Genomic DNA, 27,211 nt, shown 5'->3' with positions numbered 1-27,211 from the left:
GATGTGGGGGAGCACAAATATTGGGTCCATGACAGGGAGCCTGTGGAATACTCATTGAATAGGTACATGAGGCAGTTGAATCTTGGGATGAGTGCACTAGGACTGAAAGGAGTTTGTGGGTATAGGTTTCAGATACGTGTGTGCAAATGTGGTTATACATGCTGCCATGGAAGTGTGTGTGATCCCCTGTGGAAGGTATTGGAATGAGAAGAGAGTGAGTTTGTACTTAGGAATCTGGGGCATAAGAAACAGAGGGGGAAAGAAGACCCTATGAAAGAAAGCAAGGGGCAGTTAAATGGAGAAGAGGGCGAGGCTGCAGAAAGGCATTGTCAGGAAAGAGACATTTCGAGAGGGAGGGAGTGGGCTCTAGTGTCAGTTTCCAGAGTTCAATTAAGTGAGGGCTAAAAAGGGTACAGGGGATTTAGCAACATGAAAATCATTGTGGTTCTTGGTAACAACCCTTTCTGTGGACTAGTGGGTGTAGAAATCAGTGAAGGTAGGAAATAGAAACAAATGGTGAATATAAATTGTTTTATTCTTTCTAAAGTAATTGTAGGAATTTACATTAAAATACCCTAGCCCAACATAGCATTTTTTTATTGAGATAAAATTCACATGAGACTGTTGTTTAGTTGCTAAGTCAGGTCCAACTCTTTGTGACCCCATGGACTGGTGCCCACCAGGCTCCTCTGTCTGGGGGATTTTTCAGGCAAGAATACTGGAGTGGGTTGCCATTTCCTTCTCCAGAGGATCTTCCCAACCCAGGGACTGAACCCACATCTCCTGGACTTAACTGGACTGCCAGGGAAGTCCCAGACTCATTTATGTTTAATTTTGTGGACTGTATTTCTCCATTCAGAGACACTAGTGTAGATGGAAGATTTGAGTTCTAGCTGTCACAAGCAATCTCGCCTCCTGTGGTTCCGTTAAATTTTATTCATAAAGACTAAGAAATGTTTTAGAGGCAGAGCAATGATTACATTCCCTGTAAAAATTTTTGCTATTTTTTAATCTTTTATATTGAAGTCTCATAGTTTTTATATAAAATTTTCATAATGAATCAGATACAGTACAAAACTCATTAGATTTTACATAATGGTTGGAATAAATTAGGTTAAGTTGCTGAGCTGCCCAACATCTTTTATTATTTGTTGAGAAGATTTTTAAAATTTATATTTGAAACCCTGACATGCACTTTAAAAAAGAAAAAAACATTTTATTTTGTATTGGGTATAACCGATTAACAATGTTGTGGTAGTTTCAGGTGCAGAGCAGAGCACCTCAGCCATCCATATACATGTATCCATTCTCCCCTAAGTGGTTTTTAAAGTGGCATTCACTTTATGTCCTTAAAAGTGTCATTTTCCTGTGCACTCCTTCCTTTATAGAAAGAATTGATTCTGTAACTGAGATTTTCCAAGACATGGCTCTGTGATTTAACCCTCTGGGAACTTACTAAACTTGAGAGAAGAACAGTGTTTGTTGAGGATCTGTTAAGTGTTTTATTTTTCTGAGCTTATTTAAATCCTATAACAACCAGTAAGTGGTGGATCCATGATACAAACCTCAATTTTAATGAACTCCAAAGTCAGGCCTCTCTTCCTCATGTAATAGGGCATGCTGTTAATGACCGTGTCTGTGATGCTAATTAGGTTCCATCTTAGATACTTGGGGCTCACTAGAGAAGTAGGATGAGAAGGATGCTGAAGATGGCCATGAGCTCAAGAAGAAGTGGAGCTCTGATCAGTTAGCCCTGATGTTTTCTAGGAAGATAGGCAAGAAGGGGTTGGGTGGGTCCTACTTGTGCCACACGTTGGCTGCCCTAAACTGTGTCATGTTACTTCTCAGAGAAGATTCTGGATGCTTTGTCAGAAGAATATTAATTTCTCTTATAAAATGTGTGTCTGGGAGAAGTCCAATGCTGATTCAGAGAAGTATCTTTTGATCCTCCTCCATTTCACTTATTCTGTCTCTGTTCGACATATGATCTCAACAAACAAACTGCTCAGATTGATGCATTTATTCCTATTTGTGGTGTGTGTTTATTTCAGGCAGAAAAAGCCGACGGATTTGTTAACCTGCCTGATTTCACTGTAGAGAAAGCGTCTGAATGCAAGAAAAAGCAGTAAGTTGTCTATCATTTTCCACAAAATAATGGGGCCAGGATAACAGCCTTTTTTAAGCTCCTCAGGTGATATGGTGATTTGGAAGTTCATGATGATGGTATTCAAATGTCTAAAAATTTTGACTTTATGGTTTGGTACACCAAACAGTAATAGAAGCTTTTAACCTCTTGTTTTCTGGAATTTCACTTTGTGAAACAGATGGATCTTAAAACCCCACGGAGCCCTGGCAGGCCATGCTGCTAATGACCATGTCCATGATCCAATGAGAAACGAGCCGCCATCCAGGCCTGGCAGGGTGATCATATGTCAAGGATGTGTCCTTGTAAAGAGAATGGCTAGTTAAATAGAACTCACAAGAGCAGCAGATATGCTATGAGACCAGTTTCTTTTTCTTAGTTCATGAAATTGTCAGTAGCATTCTGAAATTGAATTCTCTGAGCTGTCTTAGACTTGGGGATTGCACCCTGATATACTTAAAGTTTAAGAGATTTGACAACCAACAGGAGCCAGAGTCCCCAGCCTAGACCAACTCTCCAGACTCCCAGTCAAGTGCTCTTCCTATAACAGGATCCATCTTCATTTAGTATATGTGTCTTTTTCATCTTTTACTTATTCTTTTGTTCTGCTTTTGACATCATTTCCTGTTTTGTTAGAAAAGGGCAGTTCCCTATTGACCTATGTTTCTAGTAGCAGCAACTGATGATTAAAAAAAAAAATTAACCTGTTGTGAGCTTTAAGTCTGTGCCATTGTGATGTAGCTGCATCAGAAAGTACCTAGTGATACACGAGGTTGCATCGATTCTTGTGGTTCTGACCAAGCTGGTCATGTGCAAAAACTCTGGTCCACACTGCAGGACTTCCTGTCTAAATGGTAAAGAGGAAATACTTTGTTATCTTCAATGTTTTATACTTTTCCTTTAAACTCAAAAATCTGCCTTGTAGTTTTTCTTTGCTAATAGATAGCTTGCTTAATGTTTTTGATGTGTTGTCACAGTGTAGAAATTTTATACTTAATTGTTTTTCTATAAATGCAGTTATCGTATCTGAATTTAAATACTTTGCTTGATGGAGTTGATCTGGGTACTGTGAAGTTGCACATCTACCACTTTATATTTCAGTTTATTGCCTCTATAACAAGCGGCAATTGAAAATAAAAGAATATGTCCATATGTTTTAAGTAGAGACTATTGATTAGTCAAGACTAAGTCCTGGTTGAATATCCTGATGTGATGAATTCACCCTCTGCTCCCTACATGTAATAGAGATTAGACAATAGACGTCTAATGTAATTAAAAATTCTGCTTTTGTAAATTAACAAAGAAAGCAGATGAACTTGCCATATGTATATTTGACTGTTTTACTTTTGACTGCATTGTTGACTGCACTAGTCTCTAACTTCTCATGTGTCTGTGCTTTTCCCCTTCCAAGTGCTTTTAAGATCAGTCATCCACAGATCAAGACCTTTTATTTTGCTGCTGAAAATGTGCAGGAGATGAACCTGTAAGTAGAGAAAAATCACTCGATATAATCTTTATAGGATTCGATTATTTTGGTTAAGTGTCTGAATTTTAAGCTTATGTGCGTATCAGTTATTGTTTTATTTGTTTCTGCTGCTTTACGGCCTAATCTCCTTAGTGGTTATAAAGTCTTTCTGCTTTCTTTCCTAGTATTTGGAAGCATTTTGGAGTACTCCACAGGTCAAAATGGCTGTTTTAGGAAGAAGTAATAAGGTTCTTCTAAGGGAAGCTCTCAGACACTAAACTGAGAAGGGAATAGACAGAAGACATTGTAAGAAAATGTGAAAATGAGAGTTAGCATCACAGGGAGAAAAGCCTGAAAGAATCGTGTTACAGGTCCCACAGCTTTCAGAATTCTGCATGGGAACTATCTGTGCAGGACTTCATATGTGCTGTGTGATTGTCACGGTGACTCATGTTTATCATCTCTCCATGTTCTATTCTGAACATTTTGCAGCACGTCTTTGTTCAGAGTACCTCTAATGTAAAAATGTATATCACTAACTCCATTTCCTGTTTGCTCGGGTAAAGTAAGTGGAATATCCTGGTAGAGGATTGCCTGCCTTGCAACATCCCCTGCTGGTTTAGATTACCGTGTGATCCCAATGGGTCTTATTTGAATGAAACTATATATATTTGAGGTGCTTGTTGCATTGGAGGGCATTTTCTTTAATTAAGTCCTATTCTCAGAATTGTCAATATTTCATTGCTTTCAGTTAATTAATTAACAATATATCTATGGATTACCTATGATGTACTCCCTTGTAATAGATCCTGGGCATTAAAAATGAAGAATACAGATTTAATATCTCCATTCATAGAGCTTATGGTTTAATCTATTTTTAAATAGATTTATATTTTTGTATCTAATTATATCTATTAATTTATTTAGACATAATGACTTTATCCATTTACTCTCTGTAATTTCTTTTTGGCCTGTTGCTCTAGAAGCTTAAAGAAAAAAAAACTACTTTTCACTAAGCATGCATGAGCAAGAGTACACACACACATGCACACACACACACACACACACACACACAGCACCTTACTCTGTATCCCCACAGAAGCCCTTTGTCACTAGAATCATTCTCATCTGTTCCCTACATTTACCTTCCCATTACAAACCTTCAAATGAGGGCAGAATGGCTTTTTAGCACAAAGTAAGGAAACCCTGTATTAGAAATAACAATGCAACGTATTGACAATGGAGTCTTCCAAACAAGTCTTTTATTTACTTGGACAAAGGGAGAAATAGTTTCTATCCTCTTTTGATTTTAGCTTTTCTCTCTGGCTTTCTCAAGCATCTGAAAGAAATAGGAGCAGATACACAAAAGGAGGACGAGATGGTTAGATAGCATCACTGACTCAATGGACATGAATTTGAACAAACTCCGAGAGACAGTGCAGAACAGGGAAGCCTGGCGTGCTGTAGCCCGGCGTCACGAAAAGTCAGATATGACTTAGAAGACTGAACAACAACATAAAAGGAGAAGATAGAAAACTTGACAGTCAAAGTTCTTTATTTCTCGTTTTATTTGCGTTGGTAACTCTAAATCCTATTGATTAGCAAGGTCTCAGTTCAGTTCAGTCGCTCAGTCATGTCCGACTCTTTGCGACCCCATGGACGGCAGCATGCCAGGCCTCCCTGTCCATCACCAACTCCCGGAGTCCACCCAAACCCATGTCCATTGAGTCAGTGATGCCATCCAACCATCTCATCCTCTGTCATCTGTCATCTCCTTCTCCTTCTGTCCTCAATCTTTCCCAGCATCAGGGTCATTTCAAATGAGTCAGTTCTTTGCATCAGGTGGCAAAGTATTGGAGTTTCAACTTCAGCATCAGTCCTTCCAATGAACACTCAGGACTGATCTCCTTTAGGATGGACTGCATTCTTTGTGGAGTTATTTCTCCACTGATCTCCAGTAGCATATTGGGCACCTACCAACCTGGGGAGTTCCTCTTTCAGTGTCCTATCTTTTTGCCTTTTCATGCTGTTCATAGGGTTCTCAAGGCAAGAACGCTGAAGTGGTTTGCCATTCCCTTCTCCAGTGAACCATGTTTTGCCAGAACTCTCCACCATGACCCGTCCGTCTTGGGTGGCCCTACATGGCATGGCTCATAGTTTCATTGAGTTAGACAAGGCTATGGTCTATGTGATCAGATTGGTTAGTTTTCTGTGATTATGGTTTTCAGTCTGTCTGCCCTCTGATGGTGAAGGATAAGAGGCTTATGGACGCTTCCTGATGAGAGCAGCAAGGTCTAGATGTGTGGAAAACTTAATGTCTTGCCCAGAGAGTTGTCAGTCTGGAGCCAAACCATACATCAGTCTCAAGTGGTCCTTTCTAAACGGTGTGTGTGTGTGTGTGTGTGTGTGTGTCAGTTGCTCAGGGGTGTCTGACTCTTTGTGACCCCATGGACTGTAACCCGCCAGGCTCCTCTGGCCACGGAATTCTCCAGGCAAGAATACTGAAGTGGGTAGCCATTCCCTTCTCCAGTGAGTCTTCCTGACTCAGGGATCAAACCCAGGTCTCTTGCATTGCAGTTGGACTCCTTACCTTCGGAGCCGCGAGGGAAGCCCTTTTTAAGCTTTGCTGGTGGTGAAATAGAGCTGCCCATCAGCCACCTCTCCCCACCCCCGTAGGCTCCTGCCAGTACCTAGCTTCTCCCACGAACTTCCTGTATCTCCAGCTTTCTTCCAGTCTGTATCCTTTCTGTTCATCCCAGGGCTGGTTCTTTCAAAGTGGTTCTGTTCACTCCAACAAGGGGAAAGTAAGACTGACTTTACCAGGGAAACGACTGCAGAGTCTTTTGTCACCTAGAGAATTTCTCTACCTACGTGGTGAAACCACATTTTAAACCAGTAACAGGATGAGACGCTTACAAGATTATCTGAAACTCTTCTATTTCAGGCATATTTGCTCTCTCAATCACACATCAGAGCTCTTTAGCTCTTGCTCACCCACTACTCAAGTTTTGCTTACCTATCTGGACCATTCATCTTCACTTTCACATTTTCCCTTTGCAGTAATCCCCAGTTATATGAGCATTAGCTACACACTCTGCCTATTTGACTATTACATCTAAGCCTTTCACAGTTTTCAAAGCCAGGGTCTTAGGGCCTTTCTATGTTGTGAAGATCTGTGTTACTTGAGATTATTTTAGCATTTATCTTTCCAGTTTACAAATAAGATTATAAATTGAAATTTAAGTGTGAGGTGTCCTGGCTCCTTATTTTTGAATCAGTGACCTTTATACACAAAAATTGTCTAGCTAGCCACTCATAAGTAAATGGCCCATTTTGTCAATGCCCGAATGTACCATTATGTTTCATTTATAATATCATTATTAAGCTTTGTTATTCTGAAGATGATTTTTTCTAGTAGCTAACAATGCAGAATCCCTTTGGGATTGCCAGTTAACCTCCTCCTTCTCCCACAAGCCTAAGCAGAGGATGTTTAAAGATTTGCTCTGCAGTAGCCACCGAAGAACTTCCTTTCTTACTGATGAGGTGTGTTGGAGCCAGGACATAATGCCTCTGGGTATTAGTGAGGCGAAGAGGTGCTGGGGAACAAGGGAGTGATATTTGGAGAGACGGGGCCTGTTTTAGAAGATCCCCTCTTTGAGAAGCTGCCTTTTTGGGTGGTGATGTTTCTCATGAAGGAAAAGGTAATTAAGTTTAAGAAATGCTGTGTGTTCCGCAGGGACCCTCAATTTACAAGTGCAGGGGTGAGTAATTAAGGGTAATGTAAAAGTTGGTTTCTAAACAAAGGCTGGTGGTAGCTGCCTTTCTCAGGCAGTGTTTGTGGGAAGAATGTTCTCATTTTGTACATCAATTTCTTAACACTTGTGCTTCTTCAACGCACACATTCACAGCAAGTTAACATACAACAAACTCCCAGGAAACATCTGTCGTCTTCTTTTACATAAATATAAGTCTTTTTGCATCTATTTATTTAGCTACAAATAGAAAGTTTTCTACTGCCTAGATATTTAAAAAAAAAAGTTCTTAGCAAAGATGGTACTCTAAGCCTGTGCGTTCTAGAAAGAAAGCAAACAAGATTCTGAACAATCTTGAGTTTTGCCAGCAAGTAACTGATAGTGTCAATTAAAGGGAGAAGAGTTTTGAGTGAGGGCTGAAAGGAATCTTTTCTTTACTGTCAGTATTCTTCTGTTCTGCACATTTCTGGAAAGGAACTTAGGAATGTCTTTTCTTGATTCAGGCATTCTCAATTCATCAATTTTTTTTTTGTATTGATATGTTAAAAAAAATTTTGTCTATTTCATTTTGAGATGCTTTTTTTGGGGGGGGAGAGTCAAATGCAATTACAAAATTATGAAATCAGGAATAAACTAGGAATTAGTTAGCCATTAAATTCACTGTGCTTTGCCTGATCAGTTTTTAAAAATGTATTTTTAAGCATTTTAGTTGAGTAATGTGTAAAATATATTCTTGTAAAAAAATCTTGTAATACAGAAGTGTGTAAAATGAAAAACCTCCCAAGCCATTTTTCACAATATGACTATATCCTCTCTGATGACTTTCTTTGCAAATCAAGTCATGCACATAGTTTTAGAAGCACATTGATGACATGTATACACTACTATGTATAAGTAGGTAACTGTTGAGAACCTACTGTATAGTACAGGGAACTCTATTCAGTGATCTCTGGTGGCCTAAATGGGAAGGAAATACAAAAAAAAGAGGGGATATGTGTCTCTGTATAGCTGATTCACTTTGCTATACAGCAGAAACCAACAGAACATTGTAAAGCAATTGTAATAAAAATTAATTTAAAAAGCACATTGAATCAGGATAAACACTTTGTTTTGTATTTGCTTTTTTTACTTAACACTATGTTAGGATTTTTCCAGGTCATGACAAGGCTCCCTCACCCAACCTCTGTCTTTTTATTAGTTTCTTTATAACATGGTACTGATGGAATTGGTACCATACTTCATCCATTTTTCTGTTAATGGACACTTCTATTGTATCAGTTTTTTTTTTTTTTTTTTGTCATTGCAATCCTATCAAATTAATATTCTTCCACATTTCTTATATATTTGAAGATGTGTTTTGACGGGTAGATATTTAGAATTAGAATTATTTGGTGAAGGGGAACGAATATTTATATTTTGAATAGTATCATCAAATTAACTGCTTAATATTGACTATACCAGTTTTTCAGGGTCAACTCAACAAAGGATGAGACTATTTCTCTTAAAATCTAGAAGTTAGCAAAATTTAAAAATTTTGCCAGTCTCATGGTGAACATTTGCTTGTGCTTGAATATGCATTTTCTAAAATATTGAGGCTGAGAATTTTCCCCTATATTTATTAGCCATTTGTCGTTTTTTTTTTTTTTGTCATTTTCCATTTCTTTGTTTTGTTTATTTTGCGATCGAGTCTTGATGAACGTTTTTCAGTTCCTCTGGCATGATCTGGGCTTGGGTGTTGGTCTAGTTTTAAGTGGCCACTAGAGACACGTGTTTATCATGATTCAAAAGGGGACTTCCTAAATGAGGCTGAAATTCATCTTCCTTCTTATAGAAAGTTCTATTTTATTTTTAAAATAAAATTTACTTTGTATTTCCTATTAAAAAACTATCTAGACCATGGCAGGTTGAGGGCTGGGTAAAGATTCCTAATTTGTTGACAGTTGCTGACTTGGGAATATGGAGTGTTTATGCTTTGGTGGGGGTGTAGCTGGATGGCTTATGGTTTATTGGACTAGCAAAAATAAAACATATGTAAGTCAATAAGTGCATAGCATTATTATTGTCATTTTGTTGATAGTTGACTTAGGCTACTTATGTTTCAAAGAAAGATGAATATGTATTATGGAATATTTTTTTAAAATAAGGAAAAGTGGAAAGAAATGGAAAATAGGTCATTTAGATTATCACTGTCCCAAAATAGTATTTTTCCTTTAAATAGGTTATATAGCTAGGAACATATGAAATGGATACATTTTATGTTTTTTAAAAATTTGTGTATTAAAATAAATTTCTAACTGAACCCTTGGCCTGAAGTCATAAGCCATATTTGCATTCCTTCAGGTTTGTCTAGTTCTATTTTTGTTATGGATGTGTAGTTGAAATTCATTGCCAATAAAATGGTAAGTCAATGGAAGATGAGACAGTGTCAATTTTACCTTACATAAAATTTTTCAAGGAATTGAAAATTTCCCTAGCTTAGGAATAACTGTGAAACTCTGGCCAGATCTTTTTCCTTATTGATATAAAGATCATGGTTTAAAAATAGATCATCATCACTTTTTGTGAAGTAAGCTTACATTTTAAGAATTAAACAGATAGAACTTTAAAGGTCAAGTTATGAAATTCATTTTGATGGTTGTGAAAGAATTTCAAATATGCAATTACAAAGCATATATTTATTTGTATATTTAGAGTATCTAATGTAGTTACCCACTTTAACTAGCTGTATAGTGGGCCACCTCATATCTTATCATATTACTTACGATATGGACTATAGTGTGAAACCAGTGGTCTTAGGTTTCCATAAACATATTTAGGCTGTTTCTGAAAACATTTACACTGATATAGCACATGACTTAATTTCATTATGAAGTCTGGTACAAGACCTTCCTCTAGTGTCTAGGGTAAGGGTGAATAGGTGAGGGACCAATCTCCCTGGTCAAACATCTATTTTCTATTTGAATTTTAGGTGGTTAAACAAATTGGGATTAGCTGAAATCCACCCTGAATCCACTTCAAAGGATGAAGGTATGTTCTGTTTTCAATTTCTGAAAATTTAGCAGCGATCTTAGAATAGGGTGAAAATACAATGTCAAGTTCTATGTAGAGCCTTGTTCTAATGAAACATACTTTGTTATTTAAAATTATCTGAAAATATGTAGAGACAGACATAGTCACACTGGCTCACCAACATGGAATAGAGCCTCCCAGGCTGGCTAAGAATGCTTTTCACACTTCACCCACACGTTAGCAGCTGTGGGCTTCATGGAGATCGCAGTCAATTGCCAATGCAAATGTTTTATTGTCCCACTTACTGAATTCTTACTCATCGGTGTGATCTTGTCATGATCTAGACAGATAACTTTCAGCCCACTGTTTCCTCTCTGATATTTTAGTATTTTCACCAGGTGTGTGCCAAGACTAATTACCCTAAGTTTGCACCAGGAGCCTGAAAGTCAGCCTGGGATAAAGGCCATCTTTTTAGTTCAGTCTATAGCTTTCAGTGTTCAAAAGCTCCAGGAGTCTAACTCTTCTTAATGATGCGATTGCTCCTTAATATTGAGAAGAAAGATGTCTGTATGTGTCAGGGTCACAGAGTTTTGACACTGTTTCTGAAATTCTCAGACCACATAAAACTCAGGATTTAGAAGTAGGGAGTTATTTCTTTGGAGAACAAATCATAAAATCTTAAATTTAGAAATGGAAAAGTGGCAACTTGTTTTAGAATAAAGAAGTATAATAGGATACTGTGAAATCAGTGTCCTAACCATCTCCTTGGTCCTCTTTTTCATAAAATAAATTCTCATGGTATATTTGCAGTACTTTATAGATTGTGAGCACAAAAATAACTACACAAAACCCTCTTCCTTATCCTGTTATGTAAGGCCTTCTGTGATACGACATCAAGCCACCTTTCAGCTTTGTTTTCCACCCTGTCCCTTAGGGAACTCTGGATACTTGGCGCCTGGAACTCGCATTATTCTGTGTGCATCATTGATGGTTTACTTATCCTGCCATTTTCAGCTCATTAAGATTTCTATGCTCAAAGTTAATCACTGCTGATTTTATACTCCCTTAGTGTATGACTCACACCTCTTTTGAGGAATTAGTTTTATTTTCCCTGAGCTATGATTAGTCCTCTTTCTGCCTAGTGGACACTCTTTGAGGGCAGAAACCCTAACAGAGAGAAACTCTTATGTATCAGGTAGCCCACTAGATGAGTACTTTCTGAATTGGATTGGAATTGCAATAGCCAGATGGAGAAGAACCTCTGCTCATGCATTATGGAATGAGTGATGATGGCATTGAAACATTCAGCATTTTCCTTTTTGTTCTAGAATGCTACAGTGAGAGTGAACAGGAAGATCCTGAAATAGCTGTCCAGACGCCACCCCTTCATCACTCTGCGGAGAGTCTCTCTCCTTCGGTAGGTACCAAATTAGCCTGTTGCTCATCGATCAAATGACATCATGTGGATGTCGTTCCTTTCAACTGGGTAGAAACTACCTTGACGGATACATTTTTAGAGCAGGCTAAATAAAGGTATTGCCAAAGAGCAAGTGCAGTTCCCAGGGTGCCATAGCAACCCATTGGTATGACAAATTTGGTGCATTTGTTTGTGACCCACAAATGTATTGTGCCCAGAGGATTCATGCTAATGCAGAGGGCTTCTAGGTAATAGGCCGATGCTTGCAAAGATTTATTTTATAACATTTATTTATTCCCTACTTGTTCTCAGAAAGAATTAAAAATGCCTTTCCTGGGTGCAGGCCCTGTAGTGGTATGAAATGAATGTAAAGGGGATGAAGGCAAGACCATGAAGAGAAATTTAGAATCAGAAAGAGAGCAGGAAGCCAGGAGTGGGGTTAGCGCATTCAATCTGCCTATAGAATGACTCGGTATGTTCACTCGAGAGCAGTCCAAGTTTGATTTGAAGCTTTGGAATCATCCAGTGTAAGTTCAGGTTATTGATGGATATTAAGACTTTGAAAGTGAAAGTGTTAGTCACTCAGTCGTGTCTGATTCTTTGCGACACCATGGACTGTAGCCCACCAGGCTCCTCTGTCCATAGAATTCTCCAGGTAAGAATACTGGAGTGGGTTGCCATTTCCTTCTCCAGGGGATCTTCCGACCCAGGGATGGAACCCACGTCTCTTATGTCTCCAGCATTGGCAGGGGGATTCTTTACCACTAGCGCCGCCTGGGAAGCCCGCTGTAGCTTTATAGTATATGCCTTTTCCACTGTACCTTGACACTCGTTCATCCACAGACCCCAGTAAGGATAAGTTCTCATAGGTTACAGCATCTCCTTTGCTGACCAGAACTCTTGTACCAGAATTTTCTGTTTTGCGTGATAAGGTTTTTAATCTTCATTTGCATTTTGCCAGTTCCTGGGTTAAAGGTGTTAATATCATCTAAATAATGACCTCTTACTGCTTTTATCTGCTGTCAGTGGAGAATTATGGTCACATTTCGAATTTACTTGGCTAGCAGTCAAGACCATTGGAGAGGAAATGGCACCCCACTCCAGTATTCTTGCCTGGAGAACCCCAGGGACAGAGGAGTCTGGTGGGCTGCCGCCTATGGGGTCGCACAGAGTCGGACACGACTGAAGTGACTTAGCAGTAGCGGCAGCAGCAGTCAAGACCAGTAATAAATATTTGTTGAATGAATGTTTATTTAAAATTTCTATTAAATAGGATTAGCCAAAGTTAAGCAAGATATAAGTAAAATTAAATGTTGACTATGGTAAAATGTTGACCAGTTTTTGAACTAGACATACAATATAGCCTTTCTTAATATGTAAATAGCTTTCCCTTGATGTAGTCTGAATCCTCTTCTAAAGTCAGTTTTTGCATTTAGAAAAAATGAAATAAAAAATGAAATAGATGTGCCTTGTTGGCCTAATGGAGAAGCCTATATTTTTGTTTAGTTTCTTTCTTTGTCTCTTTCTTTCTGTGTCTCTCCTTCTCTATCTCATTTGAACTATTTTAGTTTTAAAATATTGTGATTTTCAGTTTTATAAATGGCAAACTATATCACAGATTCAGTTCAGTTCAGTTCAGATGCTCAGTCGTGTCCGACTCTTTGCGACCCCGTGGACTGCAGCACGCCAGGCTTCCCTGTCCTTTACCATCTCCCAGAGTTTGTTCAAATTCATGTCCATGCAGTCGGTGATGCTATCTAACCATCTCATCCTCTGCTGCCCCCTTCTCCTTTGGCCCTCAGTCTTTCCCAGCTCTTTTCCAGTGATTGGCTCTTTTCATCAGCTTCACCTTCAGCATCAGTTCTTCCAGTGAATATTCAGGGTTGATTTCCTTTAAGACTGACTGATTTGACCTCTTTGCTGTTCAAGTACTACTTAGGATAGTGGTTCTCAATAAATATTAAATGAATAAGCATATGCATGATAAAGTCGCTTCAGTCATGTCCGACTCTTTGCAACCCTATGGACTGTAGCCCACCAGGCTCCTCTGTCCTTGCTATTCTCCAGGCAAAAATACTGGAGTGGACTGCCACGCCCTCCTCCAGGGGATCTTCCCAACCCAGGAATCAAACTCTAATCTCTGGCAACTCCTGCATTGGCAGGTGGGTTCCTTACCACTGAACCACCTGGGAAGCCCAAATAAGCATATAAGCAGGATCAAGTTACCAGACAACACTTTTAAAAAATTAAACTTGGAGGGAAGATATTTGTAACAAATTTTTAATGAACTTTGAGCTTTTAAATCACTTTGTATCATATAAAATTAATGAGTTTGAATTATAATGAGGTCAGTTCTGAAATCATGGGTGGTGATTTTCACAAAGGATCTTCCAAAGTGAAACCTACAGAGTCCCATCTATCTTAAGCCTGCCAAAAAGCTCTCCATTTTTAATTTCTCTGTAAATAAATGGATGTCCTTTCTATTATCCATCCTGTGGGGCTGTCTCAAGAAGAATAGACATGAACAGATAAATCTCTTATTTACTCAAAGACCCTGTAATATTCCTCATGCTCTTTGTGAAATGTGGTTTCACCACTTAGAAGCATAAGTCCAAACTTGTCTGGTGCTGAAATCTTATTGTTCATAGAAATCAAAATGATTAGACATAGAATTAAAATTTTAATTCAAGATTTTATCATTTTTGAAATAATTTTCCAGAATAGTAATTATTTTATACTCATAAATTCATTATTCCAAAATGAAAGTTCATTATCCCAAAATTTGAAAAAAAAAACAAGAACTTGGAAAAGATTTGGGTGTTTGCTTTTATTTTGTCTTGTTCTTTTGCCTAGGTTATATAGCTCAGTCATGGCCAGCCTATGCCAGATTCAGCCAAAACAATGTTTGCTCCTGCTCTGTACAAACGTTACCATAATTTTAAAAATTTCATCTGTTTAAATAAAAAGCTTAAGTGTTATTTTAACCAAGTGTCTAGCATGTCTGCTTTTCAGAAACAAGAGAAAACAAAAACAAAATCTGCCTGGGATATATGTGAGCAGCAGCAACACATTGTGTTTCTAAGGAACATAAAATCTAACTGTTCAACATTTATCTATTTCTAATACATTCCTTCAGAAAAATAATGTTAGCCTTAGTGGTCTTCCAGACAATGCTTAACTTAGAACTTTAAGGAATAACATTTGATTGACATTGGGAATAACATTCTAAACACTGCTCCCATTTCAGTGACCTAACTTAGTGGTCTCATGTCCATCCTTTCATGTATTTGTATTGAAACAAGCATTCTCTGGACTCCTACTGTAACATTTGGTAAGACCATCACATAAACTCAGCATTAAAAAAGCTAAGATCATGGCATCCTGTCCCATCACTTCGTGGCAGATAGAAGGGGAAGAAGTGGAAGGAGTGACAGATTTTATTTTCTTGGGCTCCAAAACCACTGCCGACGGTGACTGTAGCCATGAAATTAAAAGGTGCTTGCTCCTTGGAAGGAAACCTGTGACAAATCTAGACAGCACCTTAAAAAGCGCAGACATTACTTTGCTGACCATTAAGGACTTTGATGTTTTGAGTTCCTCAGCCTTGGGAGTTTTGAGCAGAGGAGTGATGTGATCAATGTCCATTTTAAAAGGACTACTCAGGCTACCATGTACGAGAGACTTGTGACATAGGGAGAAAATCCAGAAGCAAAGAAATCTAAGGAAAAGTGTGCAGTCATCTAGCATGAGAAGTGAGGATTGGGGTCAGCGTGTAGTTGAGAGATGGAATGGTTGGATTTTGAACATGCTTCTAAGACCAATTGGTAGATCAGATATGAGAGAAACTGGGAAGATATTATCATCCCAGATTTATGCAGCTCATGGAAATTATTTTAACATCATAGTCCTTAGATTTTAATGCTTTCAAGAAGTACAGTTCCTTTATATCTAAAAGATGGGGGGGGTGGCGAAAATCAACTAAAACAAATCAAAGAAGCAGTAAGTAGAAACAAACTCTGCACATTGTGGCTCATTGGCCCGTGGCAGAGGAAGAGGTCAGAGATTAAACACAAAAAAGGGTAAAAACAGTTCTAGAAATTCAAATTTAATCTTAGTAGGATAGTTCTTGCACAGTTGTTTACTAAAGGACACGATCTTTCATTGTGTGTACTATATGTAATAATAGAAATGTTCGCAAGGGAGATAATGTGGATGAAAAATCAAAAAATTTTGGATGAAAAATAAGTGGATTTAAAATTATTCATGCATTACTTTTGTATTTTCATGTACTTTGACTAATATTGCTTAAGATTTATATGCTGACTCACTCCTTTCTAATTACAGGCTTTTGGTGGCCATTTTAAACTTTTTTCGCTATGTCACGCTTGTGCTTTAGAAGCAATTCAAAGAAAAGAATTTTAGAGCTAATCAGCTTTTTAACTAAGCTTTTTCAATGATTAAAAAATGTCTTATACAGAAAATGGGGAAAGACAGTATCAATTATTTTATTTAATAAAGTGCATAGTTTCCTCATGAAAACTAAGATTTTTAAAATGTCCTTTATTTTCTCATTAAAAAATAAGATTTTAAAACCCAAATGTTCTCAAATAAATTAGATGGAATACAGTTATTAAGGGAGTAAGTGAAGTCACTCAGTCATGTCTGACTCTTTGTGACCCCATGGACTGTAGCCTACCAGGCTCTTCCATCCATGGAGTTTTCCAGGCAAGAGTACTGGAGTGGGTTGCCATTTCCTTCTCCAATACAATCATTAACTGATAATAAATAAAATAATTATGTTTGAGATTGTGAAGACATTTGTGGGAATATTTGCATTGCAACACGTAATCCTGGATCTTGGGATTAGGATAAATCATCCATAGCACTTTACAGAGAATTTCAGGGTGCTCCTGAGTAAGAGACTGAACTTCTTTGGGCAGTTTTTTTACACACAGCTGGCTGTCTAGACCAGTCTTTGTAGCGTTGGATTATTTGTTGCTGTTTGGTCGCTAAGTCATGTCTGACTCATTCCATCATAGCCTGCCAGGCTCTGTCCATGATATTTCCCAGGGAAGAATGCTGGAGTGGTTGCCATTTCCTTCTCCAGGGGATCATCCCGACCCAGGGATCGAATCATATCTCTTGAGTCTCCTGCATTGACAGGCAAATTTTTTACCACTGAGCCAGCTGGGAAGCCCTTTTAGTTTATTACCAAGTACTAATTTATTAATGTCAGGCACAAATGCAAAAAAAATGGAGATGCAAAAATGATTAAAAACAGCCTTCTCTCAAGTAACTCACCAAAAAAAAAAGAGGAACAAATTGATCAGCAATTACAGTAATAGTTGACAAATAAAATGATATTCCACCTGATATGATAGAAGTAAGCATGGGAGAACCAGGCAAAGACGCCTGCCTCTCCCGGAGGCAACCAAAGAAGGCTTCCTGGAGGAGCCAGCCCTTGGATGGACACTTGAATGGTTGATAGAATGCACTGGGCTAAAAGTTCTCTGTTTGACTTGTAGTTATGGGTAGCTGGAGAGTCATAGAAATAATGAACCGAGTTTAGCACCACAGGCTTTGCAAAGCTCATTCCCACATTGATTCTCTGTGGCAGTATTCCAGGTAACTTTAGATTTGTGTCAGTCTCTCTTTGAATGAAAATTCCCTCTGACCTGGTACATATCATCTTTTTCTCATTTGTTTGTCCTTCTTTCTAGTCCTTTTCTTAATCTCTTTTGCCCCTCACCCTTCTTTTCTCTGTTCAAATATCAACTTTGTAAATGTTGCATGGCGCTGAAAAAAGTGGATTGGAAGCATTTGCTGTGTGTTTGAGGAGTACCACAAGAGAGTACATTTCCTAGAAATTTCTGGTGCTCGTTGACTATGTCCTTCCTCAGTCATTTAAGCAAAGTTTATGGGTTCAAAAAGGCTTATAAAAAGTGCTGCAGCAACAGCTGTTTGTACAAATAGCTCGTTTTGCTATAATCAAATTACAGTAGTATCAGCGGGAGCAACAGGAAAAGCTTGCACTTGATCTCTTTTCAGAAAAGGAAACTGATCACACTGAAGCCAAGTTTGACTAAAATACCTCACAATAGGGGACCATGTCAGCACTTGGCCTGAATGGGTATTTTTGATAATATTTATTCTTGTAGATCTTGTTAAAGAGTAAACAAGTCTTGGCATTTATTTGGACAGTTTGGTAGGGAGTGTATTAACTCCTTCAGATTGCTAGGGTTTTCTTGTTTTTTTGTTTTTTTTAGTGAATTGCAGATCTTGGATCTCCCAGTTAAGTGATCGAGGTGGTTGAAGGCAGTCAGTTTGAAAGCTCATTGACATTCCTGAAAGGAAAGTTTTCATGTCATGACAAATATTTTGTTATTAGGAAGACGTGTGTGATGAGTTAGTATCTTCAGGCAGTTTAGTTCAGTCGCTCAGTCTGACTCTTTGTGACCCCATGGACTGTAGCACACCAGGCTTCCCTGTCCATCACCACTCTAGAGCTTGCTCAAACTCACATCCATCGAAGTGGTGATGCTATCCAACCATCTCATCCTCTCTCATCCCCTTCTCCTTCTGCCCTCAATTTTTCTCAGCATTAGGGTCTTTTCCAGTGAGTCAGTTCTTCACATCAGGTGGCCAAAGTATTGAAGCTTCAGCTTCAGCATCAGTCCTTTCAATGAATAGTGAGGACTGATTTCCTTTAGAATTGACTGGTTGGATCTCCTTGAAGTTCAAGGGACTCTCAAGAGTCTTCTCCAACACCACAGTTCAAAAGTATCAACTCTTCAGTGCTCAGCTTTTGTTATGGTCCAATTCTCACATCCATACATGACTACTGGAAAAACCACAGTTTTGACTGGACAGACCTTTGTTGGCAAAGTGATGTCTCTTCTTTTTAATATGCTGTCTAGGTTGGTCATAGCTTTTCTTCCAAGCAGCAAGTGTCTTTGAATTTCATGGCTGCAGTAACCATCTGTAGTGATTTTGGAACCCAAGAAATAAAGTCTGTCACTGTTTCCTCATCTATTTGCTATGAAATGATGGGACTGGATGCCATGATCTTAGTTTTTTGAATGTTGAGTTTTAAGCCATTTTTTTTCACTTAGTATCTTAACTAGATGCTTTAGTGCCATGGCTCAGTGGGTAAAGAATCCACCTGTAATGCAGGAGTCACAGGAGACACAGGTTCCGTCCTTATGTCAGGAAGATCCCCTGGAGGAGGAAATGGAAACCCATTCCATTATTCTTGCTTGGAAAATCCCATGGACAGAGGAGCCTGGCAGGCTATAGTACAAAGGGCTGCAATGAGTTGGACATGACTGAGTGATTAAGAATGCATGCTGCTAAAAAGTGGATTTATTGCTTATTTGACCATCTGTGTCTAGCTTGCAGCTGGCCAGGCATTCATTGGATATTTACTATCTTTTTCCATCAGAGCATAGAGCTTAGAACCTGCAAAATTCTTGGGAACATATTAATTTATAACAAAGTCAATTATCCTGAATTAGTTGCAATCATTCTGAGTTTTTTAGGAGAGGATCCTACTTTGCTCTTTGGCTTCTTCACTCTAACAGTTCCTCCTACCACTTCCTCCACTTCCTTGGAGTTCTGAATGCTTGAAACTGACAGGAGTATCTCATAGGATGGCGTAATGAAACAGAACCAGAACATAGACTTCTCTATCTTATCTGCCACTGGAGATATAGGGTAACCCCAGAGCACTGGTGTTTAGACTTTTGGATTTTTATTGACCAATAAAATTAAAAATGGAGGACCAGCATCTAGTTGCCTAGTTGCCAAATCTTTATTTTGCCATGCAGAACATTTAAAAAGCTCCAAAAAGACAAAAGGTAATAGCTACCATTACCATTTTCCAAAAGAAAGCATCTATCTTAACACCAACATATAATAAAGATAAAATGTCAGAATAAATGAAGTCTTTCCCAAGAGAGGACGTTGGAGATGTTGCATTAATAGACTGGTGAAAATTTTACCAAGGTTGTCATTCACCCTTGGATTGTATGTCAGCAACTGCTTTCAGAAGATACTACATCATCAACCCATTTTTTCATAGTTCTTGGTTTCCTTTAATGAATTAGGACCCTGTATATGTATTCTTGTCTGTTTTGGAGAAAGTTTATTGACATTTTAAAATTATTGAAGAGTGGATGAGTTAACATCTGTTCACCTAATTATGTAGTTATGAGCTGATACTGGTCATGTGCTAAAGAATATCTGAAAAATATTTGAGGGTGTAAATATATGTGTTTTGTCTACATCACTGGTCTTCCATTCAATTCATATTATTGTGCTTCCTGTTTGGCTCCAGCTTTTGCTTTCTTTTAATCACATTTCTTGAGAGTTTTTGCCCAAGCAGTGAAAATTCAGTGATAGATTGTAATCTACCTTTTGCTCAAAGTGTCCTTCAGTGTTCCAAAGAATTCCCCAAATGGGTCTTTTAAGTGTCTGGAGAGCATTGAAGGACAGAGTAAATCATGATACAGAGATTTTTTTCAGATCCTAGAGTCATGAATTCAAAGTTATACAAATTAATTTGGGAAAATGACATCATCATGCCTATCACACAGATATAAACACCATCTAATTTTCTTTCAACTCTTTTATTATTGGTGCCTTTTTGACACACTGGCATTCCTTCATTGAAAATGAAAAGTAGAGGATGTTGACTTAATCATGATTTATTTCATGCTCTTTTGGTTTTCTTTGTGAAAAACAGGCTGCACAGCAGGCATCTTCATCTTCACCTAAATTGAGTGAAACATCACGTTCCTTCTCTTCCATGGAAAACATAAAAAAGACTCCCAGCAGTTTGTCTTCCTCCGTATCGAGAGAAAGACAGTCCTGGATTGATGTGGTCAGCAGCTCGCCTGCCACTGAGGATACGGGACAGTCTGTGACGTGTGCCGTGCGGTTGCGCTCACCGGCCCCCTCAGAGGCGAACGGTCGCGGGGCCCTGGAAAACAACGCTGATGCATCAGAAAGTGGATTTTTGAACTCTCTATCGAGTGATGACACTTCTTCCTTGAGTAGCAACGTTGACCATCTTACCGTCCCAGACAAGCCTATTGGATCAAAGATGACGGACAGAGGTAAAAGCAAGAAATTATTATTTTTTTAGCATAATTTTATTTATTTATTCATTTAATTTTTGGCTGTGCTGGGTCGTTGTTGATACGTGGGCTGCTTTCTCTAGTTGCAGCGAGCTGGGGCCACTCTCCAGTTGTGGTGTGCGGGCTTCTCCATATGGTGGCTTCTCTTGTTGCAAAGCATGGGCTCTAGGTCATGTGGGTTTAGCAGCTGTGGCTCCCGGGCCCTAGAGCACAGACTCAATAGCTGTGGCCCATGGGCTGAGTTGCTCCGTGGCATGTGGGATCCTTCTGGACCAAGGATCAAACCTGTGTCTCCTGCATTGGTGGGCAGATGCTTTGCCACTGAGCCACCAGGGAAGCCCTAAAAATTTATTTACTCTTTTCAGAAAATGAGTATTTGTATGTGGATGTAGAACGCTCAGGTGGATTGTAGAAGGAATGTTGAAAGTCTTGAATGATTTGATAATTAAACAGTCAAGTGAGGCTAAGTCTGGAGGTTACTTCTGTAGAGGAGGTTGCATGTGGAAAACTCCAGCTTCAAGGCCGTTCATTGCCCACTAGCATTGCTTAGTTGCTCAGTGGTGTCTGATTCCTGCAACCCCGTAGACTGTAGCCCTCCAGGCTGCTCAGTCCATGGGATTCTCCAGGCAAGAATACTGGAGTGGGTTGCCATTCCCTTCTCCAGCCCACTGTAAGTGTCACTAACCAAATGCTTGCAACTATGAGACATGTGTTCACAAAATAATGATACCTTTATACCAATCCGAGATAAAAGTTTGAGTTTTCTTTGTTATTTGTTTTAATTCATTATTTTTTTTGAAGGATAATTGCTTTACAGATTTTTGTTGTTTTCTGTCAAACTTCATCATGAATCAGCCATAGGTTGTTTTTGTTTTGTTTGGTCCCATGTCCTCTGCTCTGGAGCTTGTGGTGACTAGCTCAGCATTTTGTCGATGACATCACCTCCTTGGTTCAAAACATGCACAGAGCAACCACCTTCCCTGAGCTATCTATCACCACAGATAAGGGCTGGGTCCTAAGCGAGTCGGCTCCTGAGGTGCCTGCCCATTTACTTAACAGAAAGAGACAATCTGCGTGTACTATGGAGAGCATCACTAGAACTTTAAAACCAAAGGAGAGCACAGCTTATGTGTTTAAAAAAGAAAAAAAAAATCATTTTAAGTCTTAGCAAAAGAAGGAGTTACTGGAGTGTAGAAATGAAGAGTGTGGGCCTTCTTAATGTTGTTGTTGTTAAGTCTCCAAGTCGTGTCCGATTCTTTGCAACCCCTTGGACCACAGCACGCCAGGCTTCCCTGTCCTCCACTGTCTCCTGAAGTTTCCTCAAGTTCATGTCCATTGAGTTGGTGATGCTACCTAATACTTCTTAATATTCCATGGTGATTGGTCCTTATCTTTTGTCCAGACTAACTTTAAAACAATGATTAGTTTTCAATCATGATGGGTTGTTCCTGATGGTCTGTGCCTTATTCATTCCACTGTCAAACAAGCTTACCTGATAGAAGATACTTAAAAATGAGAGAATGATGAGTTGACCGGCTAAATTTCCAGGATCGCCAGCCACGGTGATCTGATGGTGTAAATGACTGCTTCGCCCCCTCCCCCAGCTTCATCAAGGACAGTTCTTTAAGTTCTCAAATTTTCATAGGTACCCTATTAATTTAATATTTGGTATCAGAGTAATTTTGGAGAAGGAAGAGGCACCCCACTCCAGTATTCTTCCCTGGAGAATTCCATGGACAGAATTCCGTGGTGGGCTACAGTCCATGGGCTTGCAAAGAGCTGGACACGACTGAAGTGACTTAAGACAGCACAGCATATCAGAATAATTTAGGCCAAGGATTAGAACTCTACAGACCTTGGTGTGTGTGTGTGTGAGTGTGTGCATGTGTGAGTGTGTGCATGTGTGAGTGTGTGCATGTGTGTGCGTGTGCATGTGTGTGTGTGAGTGTGCGCGTGTGTGTATGTGTGTGCATGTGTGTGAGTGTGTGCGTGTGTGTATGTGTGTGAGTGTGTGTATGTGTGTGAGTGTGTGCGTGTGTGTGTGTGCGCGTGTGTGTGCATGTGCGTGTGTGCATGTGTGCGTGAGTGTGTGCATGTGTGTGTGTGTGTGTGAGTGTGTGCATGTGTGAGTATGTGTGTAGCCTTTATTTGGATTCTAAGGCTGGGAACTCCTCCAAGTCACCACAGGTGTCATCACTCCCTATAGCCTTATCTGAAGATGCTTCACACAGTTGAATTACCTGCCAGGCCCCTGATGGCATTATATTTTCAAGAAAGCTTGAGAATAGGCTATTTTATTTTGTTAATTTATTTAGTTTTCTGGCCATGCTCCTGAGGCATGCGGGATCTTATTTCCCTGACTTCCCTTGTGACTCAGATGTTAAGGAATCCACCTGTAATGCAGGAAACCAGCATTCGATCCCTGAGTTGGGAGGATCCCCTGGAGGAGGGCATGGCAACCCACTCCGGTATTCTTGCCTGGAGAATCCCATGGATAGAGGAGCCTGGCGGGCTGCAGTCCATGGAGTCGCAAAGAGTCAGACACAACTGAGCGACTAACACCTTCACTTTTAGGGATCGAACCCACACTCCCTGCGTTGGAAGTCTGGAGTCTTAATCTCTGGGAAGTCCCCATCTGATGGCATTTTTGTTGGATACCCTTAATTAATGCTAATGATCTACTTTACATTAGTAAATAAAGTTATTGCCAAAATAACCTGCTCCTAGAGGTGAACGAGGTTGGGTAGGGGGGAGAATGGAAATAGCACCACTAATGAGTAAGGGGAGATGGGTCAATATTGGACTGTACACAATAGAAGGCCGGAGATTCAGGCTGGCCTCAGTTTGGGGAGGTGCTGTCATATGAAGGTACTGGACTTAATTTGCACCTCTGTGGAAGTTTGAAATTGATGTAAATTTTGAGGCCAGTGATTCACATAAAAAGGAAATAATTTTCAATTCAACATTAGAAACTTCTTTTTAACATTGAGAATTGTTCAAAATTGAACAGGCTCCTTGGAAAGTAATGCGTTCCTCATTGATGAAAGTGTTTACTCTTTCTGAAGCAACCATTTTCATTGGGTATATTAATTGCATATTATGTGTTGATTACAATTTTTGGTCTTATGAAGATATACTAAAGAGGGAATTTAAGCATCTTGAACTAGATTGCTTCTAACTTGTTATCTAGAAGATCCTTCCAGGTACAGGATGGGGGAACTAAAGAAAATAATGAAAAGGACCATATTTACTTTTTTCTATTACCAACTCTTTAATTATTGGACCATTGGTAGGACTTAAAAGTTTCACGCATGCACAAACTTGCACACATGCACACACATACAACATCTAGGATGAGGATGGCTTCAGAAGCAAATGAGAATAAAATTCCATTCTCGTTCATTCTCAAGAGGTAACTCTGCAGATTGAGTTTTCCTTTAGAACGAATGATCTGATAGTCATGGGAAGATGCCTGCAGTTCTTGTCCGTGTCTAATGTCATTCTGGGCATGTGTATGCTACAGAGCCTGGCTGAGTACCAACAGCTCTTTTAATCTCCAGAGGAAGAAACCAGGTATTTTAACATTTTGAGTTAGGTGCACAGTGACCAATGAAATCTGGGTGCTTCTTCAAACAGCTGCACACAAAGGTATTCCTTTGGGTAGAAAGGAAGAGAAAATAAAACTATTTTTCCCCTCATTGATTTGTTGGCATTTGCCATATGGTACAGAATGTTTGCTGATGCTTTTCTCCTACTGCTGGGGATTTGGTCAAATTCCCAGCAGAGTTAAGCCACAGAAAGTCATTGCTATGGAAACAGCAACCCAGTTTTTGCTTGCGTTTGCGATGACATGTTGAGTAATCAGGTTGTGTATTTCTGTGTGTGTATGTTTTACATATGTGTTTGTGTGTTGGAAAAGAGGTAGCTTTTCATTTTTCTGATTTCTAAAAATTATTATTTTTTATCTGCAAATTGAAAAAGAAAAGTGCTAAAATTCCTATGTCGGAAATATGGTTCAGGATGCTTTTATTAATATGACAGGGATTGAAGTTTCAACAAGGTCTATGATAGGAGTTAGGATTTTAGATTAAGTCCCAGTCTCAAGATGTGTTTGCTGGAGAAAAAGGCTTTTATCCTAGAAAAGATTCTTAAAGGTTAATAACTGAGCCCAGAAATAAGCAGACAGCATGTATTATAGCCTTCTTTTTATTTAAACAATGAGAGAAATATTTTACAGCTGGTATGCAATTAAAATTGTAGTTGCTAGAATTTTATACTGAAGTTATACCCTTTTAGACATCTTCCTCCACAGAATAAACTGTTTAAACAATACATGATGTTAATTGCATTCTATTGCCTTTCCACATTGGTAGATCCAGAGGTCTTCAGATGCTTCACTGAGTCTTTCCACAAAGCAAAGCGGGGAAAGAGATGATGAGTTTAATGGAATGTTCATCTCAGCTCAGTTTTATCCTGTACTGTTTCTTTTCTTTTATGAAAGGTTATTTGGCCCATGACTCATGCCTGTGTGATGATGACTCACAGTGTCTTTTTCTACTTATATTATGTTGACAGTATGAGACAGTTATACTTACTCCATGAATGAAGTGGCCATACCCTGGATGCTGACAAGTTGAATAATCAGTAATAAGTGTGTGTGATAAGTTGTGTCTGACTCTTTGTGACGCAATGAACTGTAGCCCCCATGAACCACGCTCCTCTGTCCATGAGATTCTCCAGGCAAGAATACTGAGTGGGTTGCCGTGTTCTCCTCAATCAGTAATAAGACTGATACCCAATTTATGCAAATAAACTGTCAAGTAGAAGTACAGCAAGATTGAATGTGGGAATCATTTTGAATAGAATGCATTTTTAATGAAGATATACACATAACTAGAGGATGCATGACATCGAAGGAAAGTGACATAAATGAGCCAAATTTGGAATTTAGCAACTACCCAAAACCTGACCAAATACCAGTTTTATGTGCATGGTGATGTTTTTTGTCTGCTTAGAGCATGAGCAGATGTAGACATTTTTTTGTCTGCATTAACTATTTCACCTAATCCAAGGTGCTCTTATGATTGGAAGAATATGTTTCAAAAACAAATGGAATCTTTGTTTTAAAAATGTAAAAAGCTACGTATTAGAATCTTGGGTAATGAGCTCAACCTCAGGTTATTTCTGAAAGTCACTGCCACACAGGCAATAATAATAAAACAAAAAAACAGCAGACACTGAGGGTCTCCCCATGGACTAGGTTTATTCTTATCAATAAAAGCAATGATATAGTACAGGGGTACTAAGTTATCTTGCTTAATAGAAACATCAAATATCCATGAGAAAATATTAATAGATATCTGACTGGTAGAGAAGGTAAATCAAGTATAGGAAATGAGAAACCAAAGTAAAATTAGTCTCAGAGTTACAGGAACGCAAGATTATCCTTGGTTTATACTCGGATGCTGTCTCTGACTTTCTCTCAATCTGTTTGATTTTTTTCTTATAGAATTTCCTTTACCTGCCATCATTTTTTTAGACCCTGACTTTGCATTCTCCATTTCTGTGCCCTTATACCTTTGTTGTTTTGGGGGTCCAGCCTACCCTGATAGCTCCTGATGTGAACTGGTTCATTATCCCCAGGTGCCTGGTTCAAATGCCCAAGCAGAGAATCTGATTCTCCAGCCTGTGTCTTAAGTTGCTCACCAGCTTATGAATTTCGTCTCCTAGGACTGAGTGCCCTGTGAGAACAGAATTTAAGGTATAAAACCTGGGCACCTCAGAAGCAGGGGCTCTGGGTGGAGACTTTTCCCTTGGAAGACAAAGTTGAGGGGCCAGAGATCTGAGCCTTGGTCTTGCCCGCTACCATCTTGATGACTATGCATTATCTGACTTGAAATCCTCTTCCTTGAATTTCATTCAAGGACAGTGTATCAAATATTTTTATAGCATAAAGCATAGTGTTTAAGGCAATGAGCTTTGGGTCAGAACTTAGATTTGTTTCTTTGTGAATTTTGTCAAAGTTTTTGATCTTTCTGTGTCTTGACATTCTCTCCTTTATATCAGGATTAATAACACTTCCTTGTAGGGTTGTTACAAAGGAATTAAGATAATGTTGTTATAGTAGTTAACTGCCTGTTACACAGATAAAAATTCAGTAGGTGAAAGCTATTTCCACCAGCATCAACAGCAGCAGAGATAAATAGTCAGTCTGTCTCTAAAATTATACTATGCTAATATTCTTGGTTAGTAGTATCCCTATGAGTAAGATGAGTTGTCCAGATTTAT

General features: G+C 38.9%; 1 protein-coding gene across 3 annotated transcripts in view; it reads left to right on the top strand.

The window, feature by feature from the left end:
• Window positions 1–27,211, top strand: part of IPCEF1 (interaction protein for cytohesin exchange factors 1) — a 161,074-nt gene that overhangs the window by 113,782 nt on the left and 20,081 nt on the right. For all 3 annotated transcript variants that reach the window (XM_061130184.1, XM_061130182.1, XM_061130183.1), the window contains 5 exons: window positions 2,052–2,125; window positions 3,555–3,626; window positions 10,329–10,387; window positions 11,698–11,786; window positions 20,530–20,902. In XM_061130184.1, coding sequence (XP_060986167.1) covers window positions 2,052–2,125; window positions 3,555–3,626; window positions 10,329–10,387; window positions 11,698–11,786; window positions 20,530–20,902 — 667 coding nt within the window. The remainder of the gene's footprint in view (window positions 1–2,051; window positions 2,126–3,554; window positions 3,627–10,328; window positions 10,388–11,697; window positions 11,787–20,529; window positions 20,903–27,211) is intronic.

Source organism: Dama dama, chromosome 26 (assembly GCF_033118175.1).
Source record: "Dama dama isolate Ldn47 chromosome 26, ASM3311817v1, whole genome shotgun sequence".
Taxonomy (NCBI): Eukaryota; Metazoa; Chordata; class Mammalia; order Artiodactyla; family Cervidae; genus Dama; species Dama dama.
The sequence above is the reverse complement of the archived record's forward strand: the minus strand, read 5'-3'. Positions and strand labels throughout refer to the sequence as shown.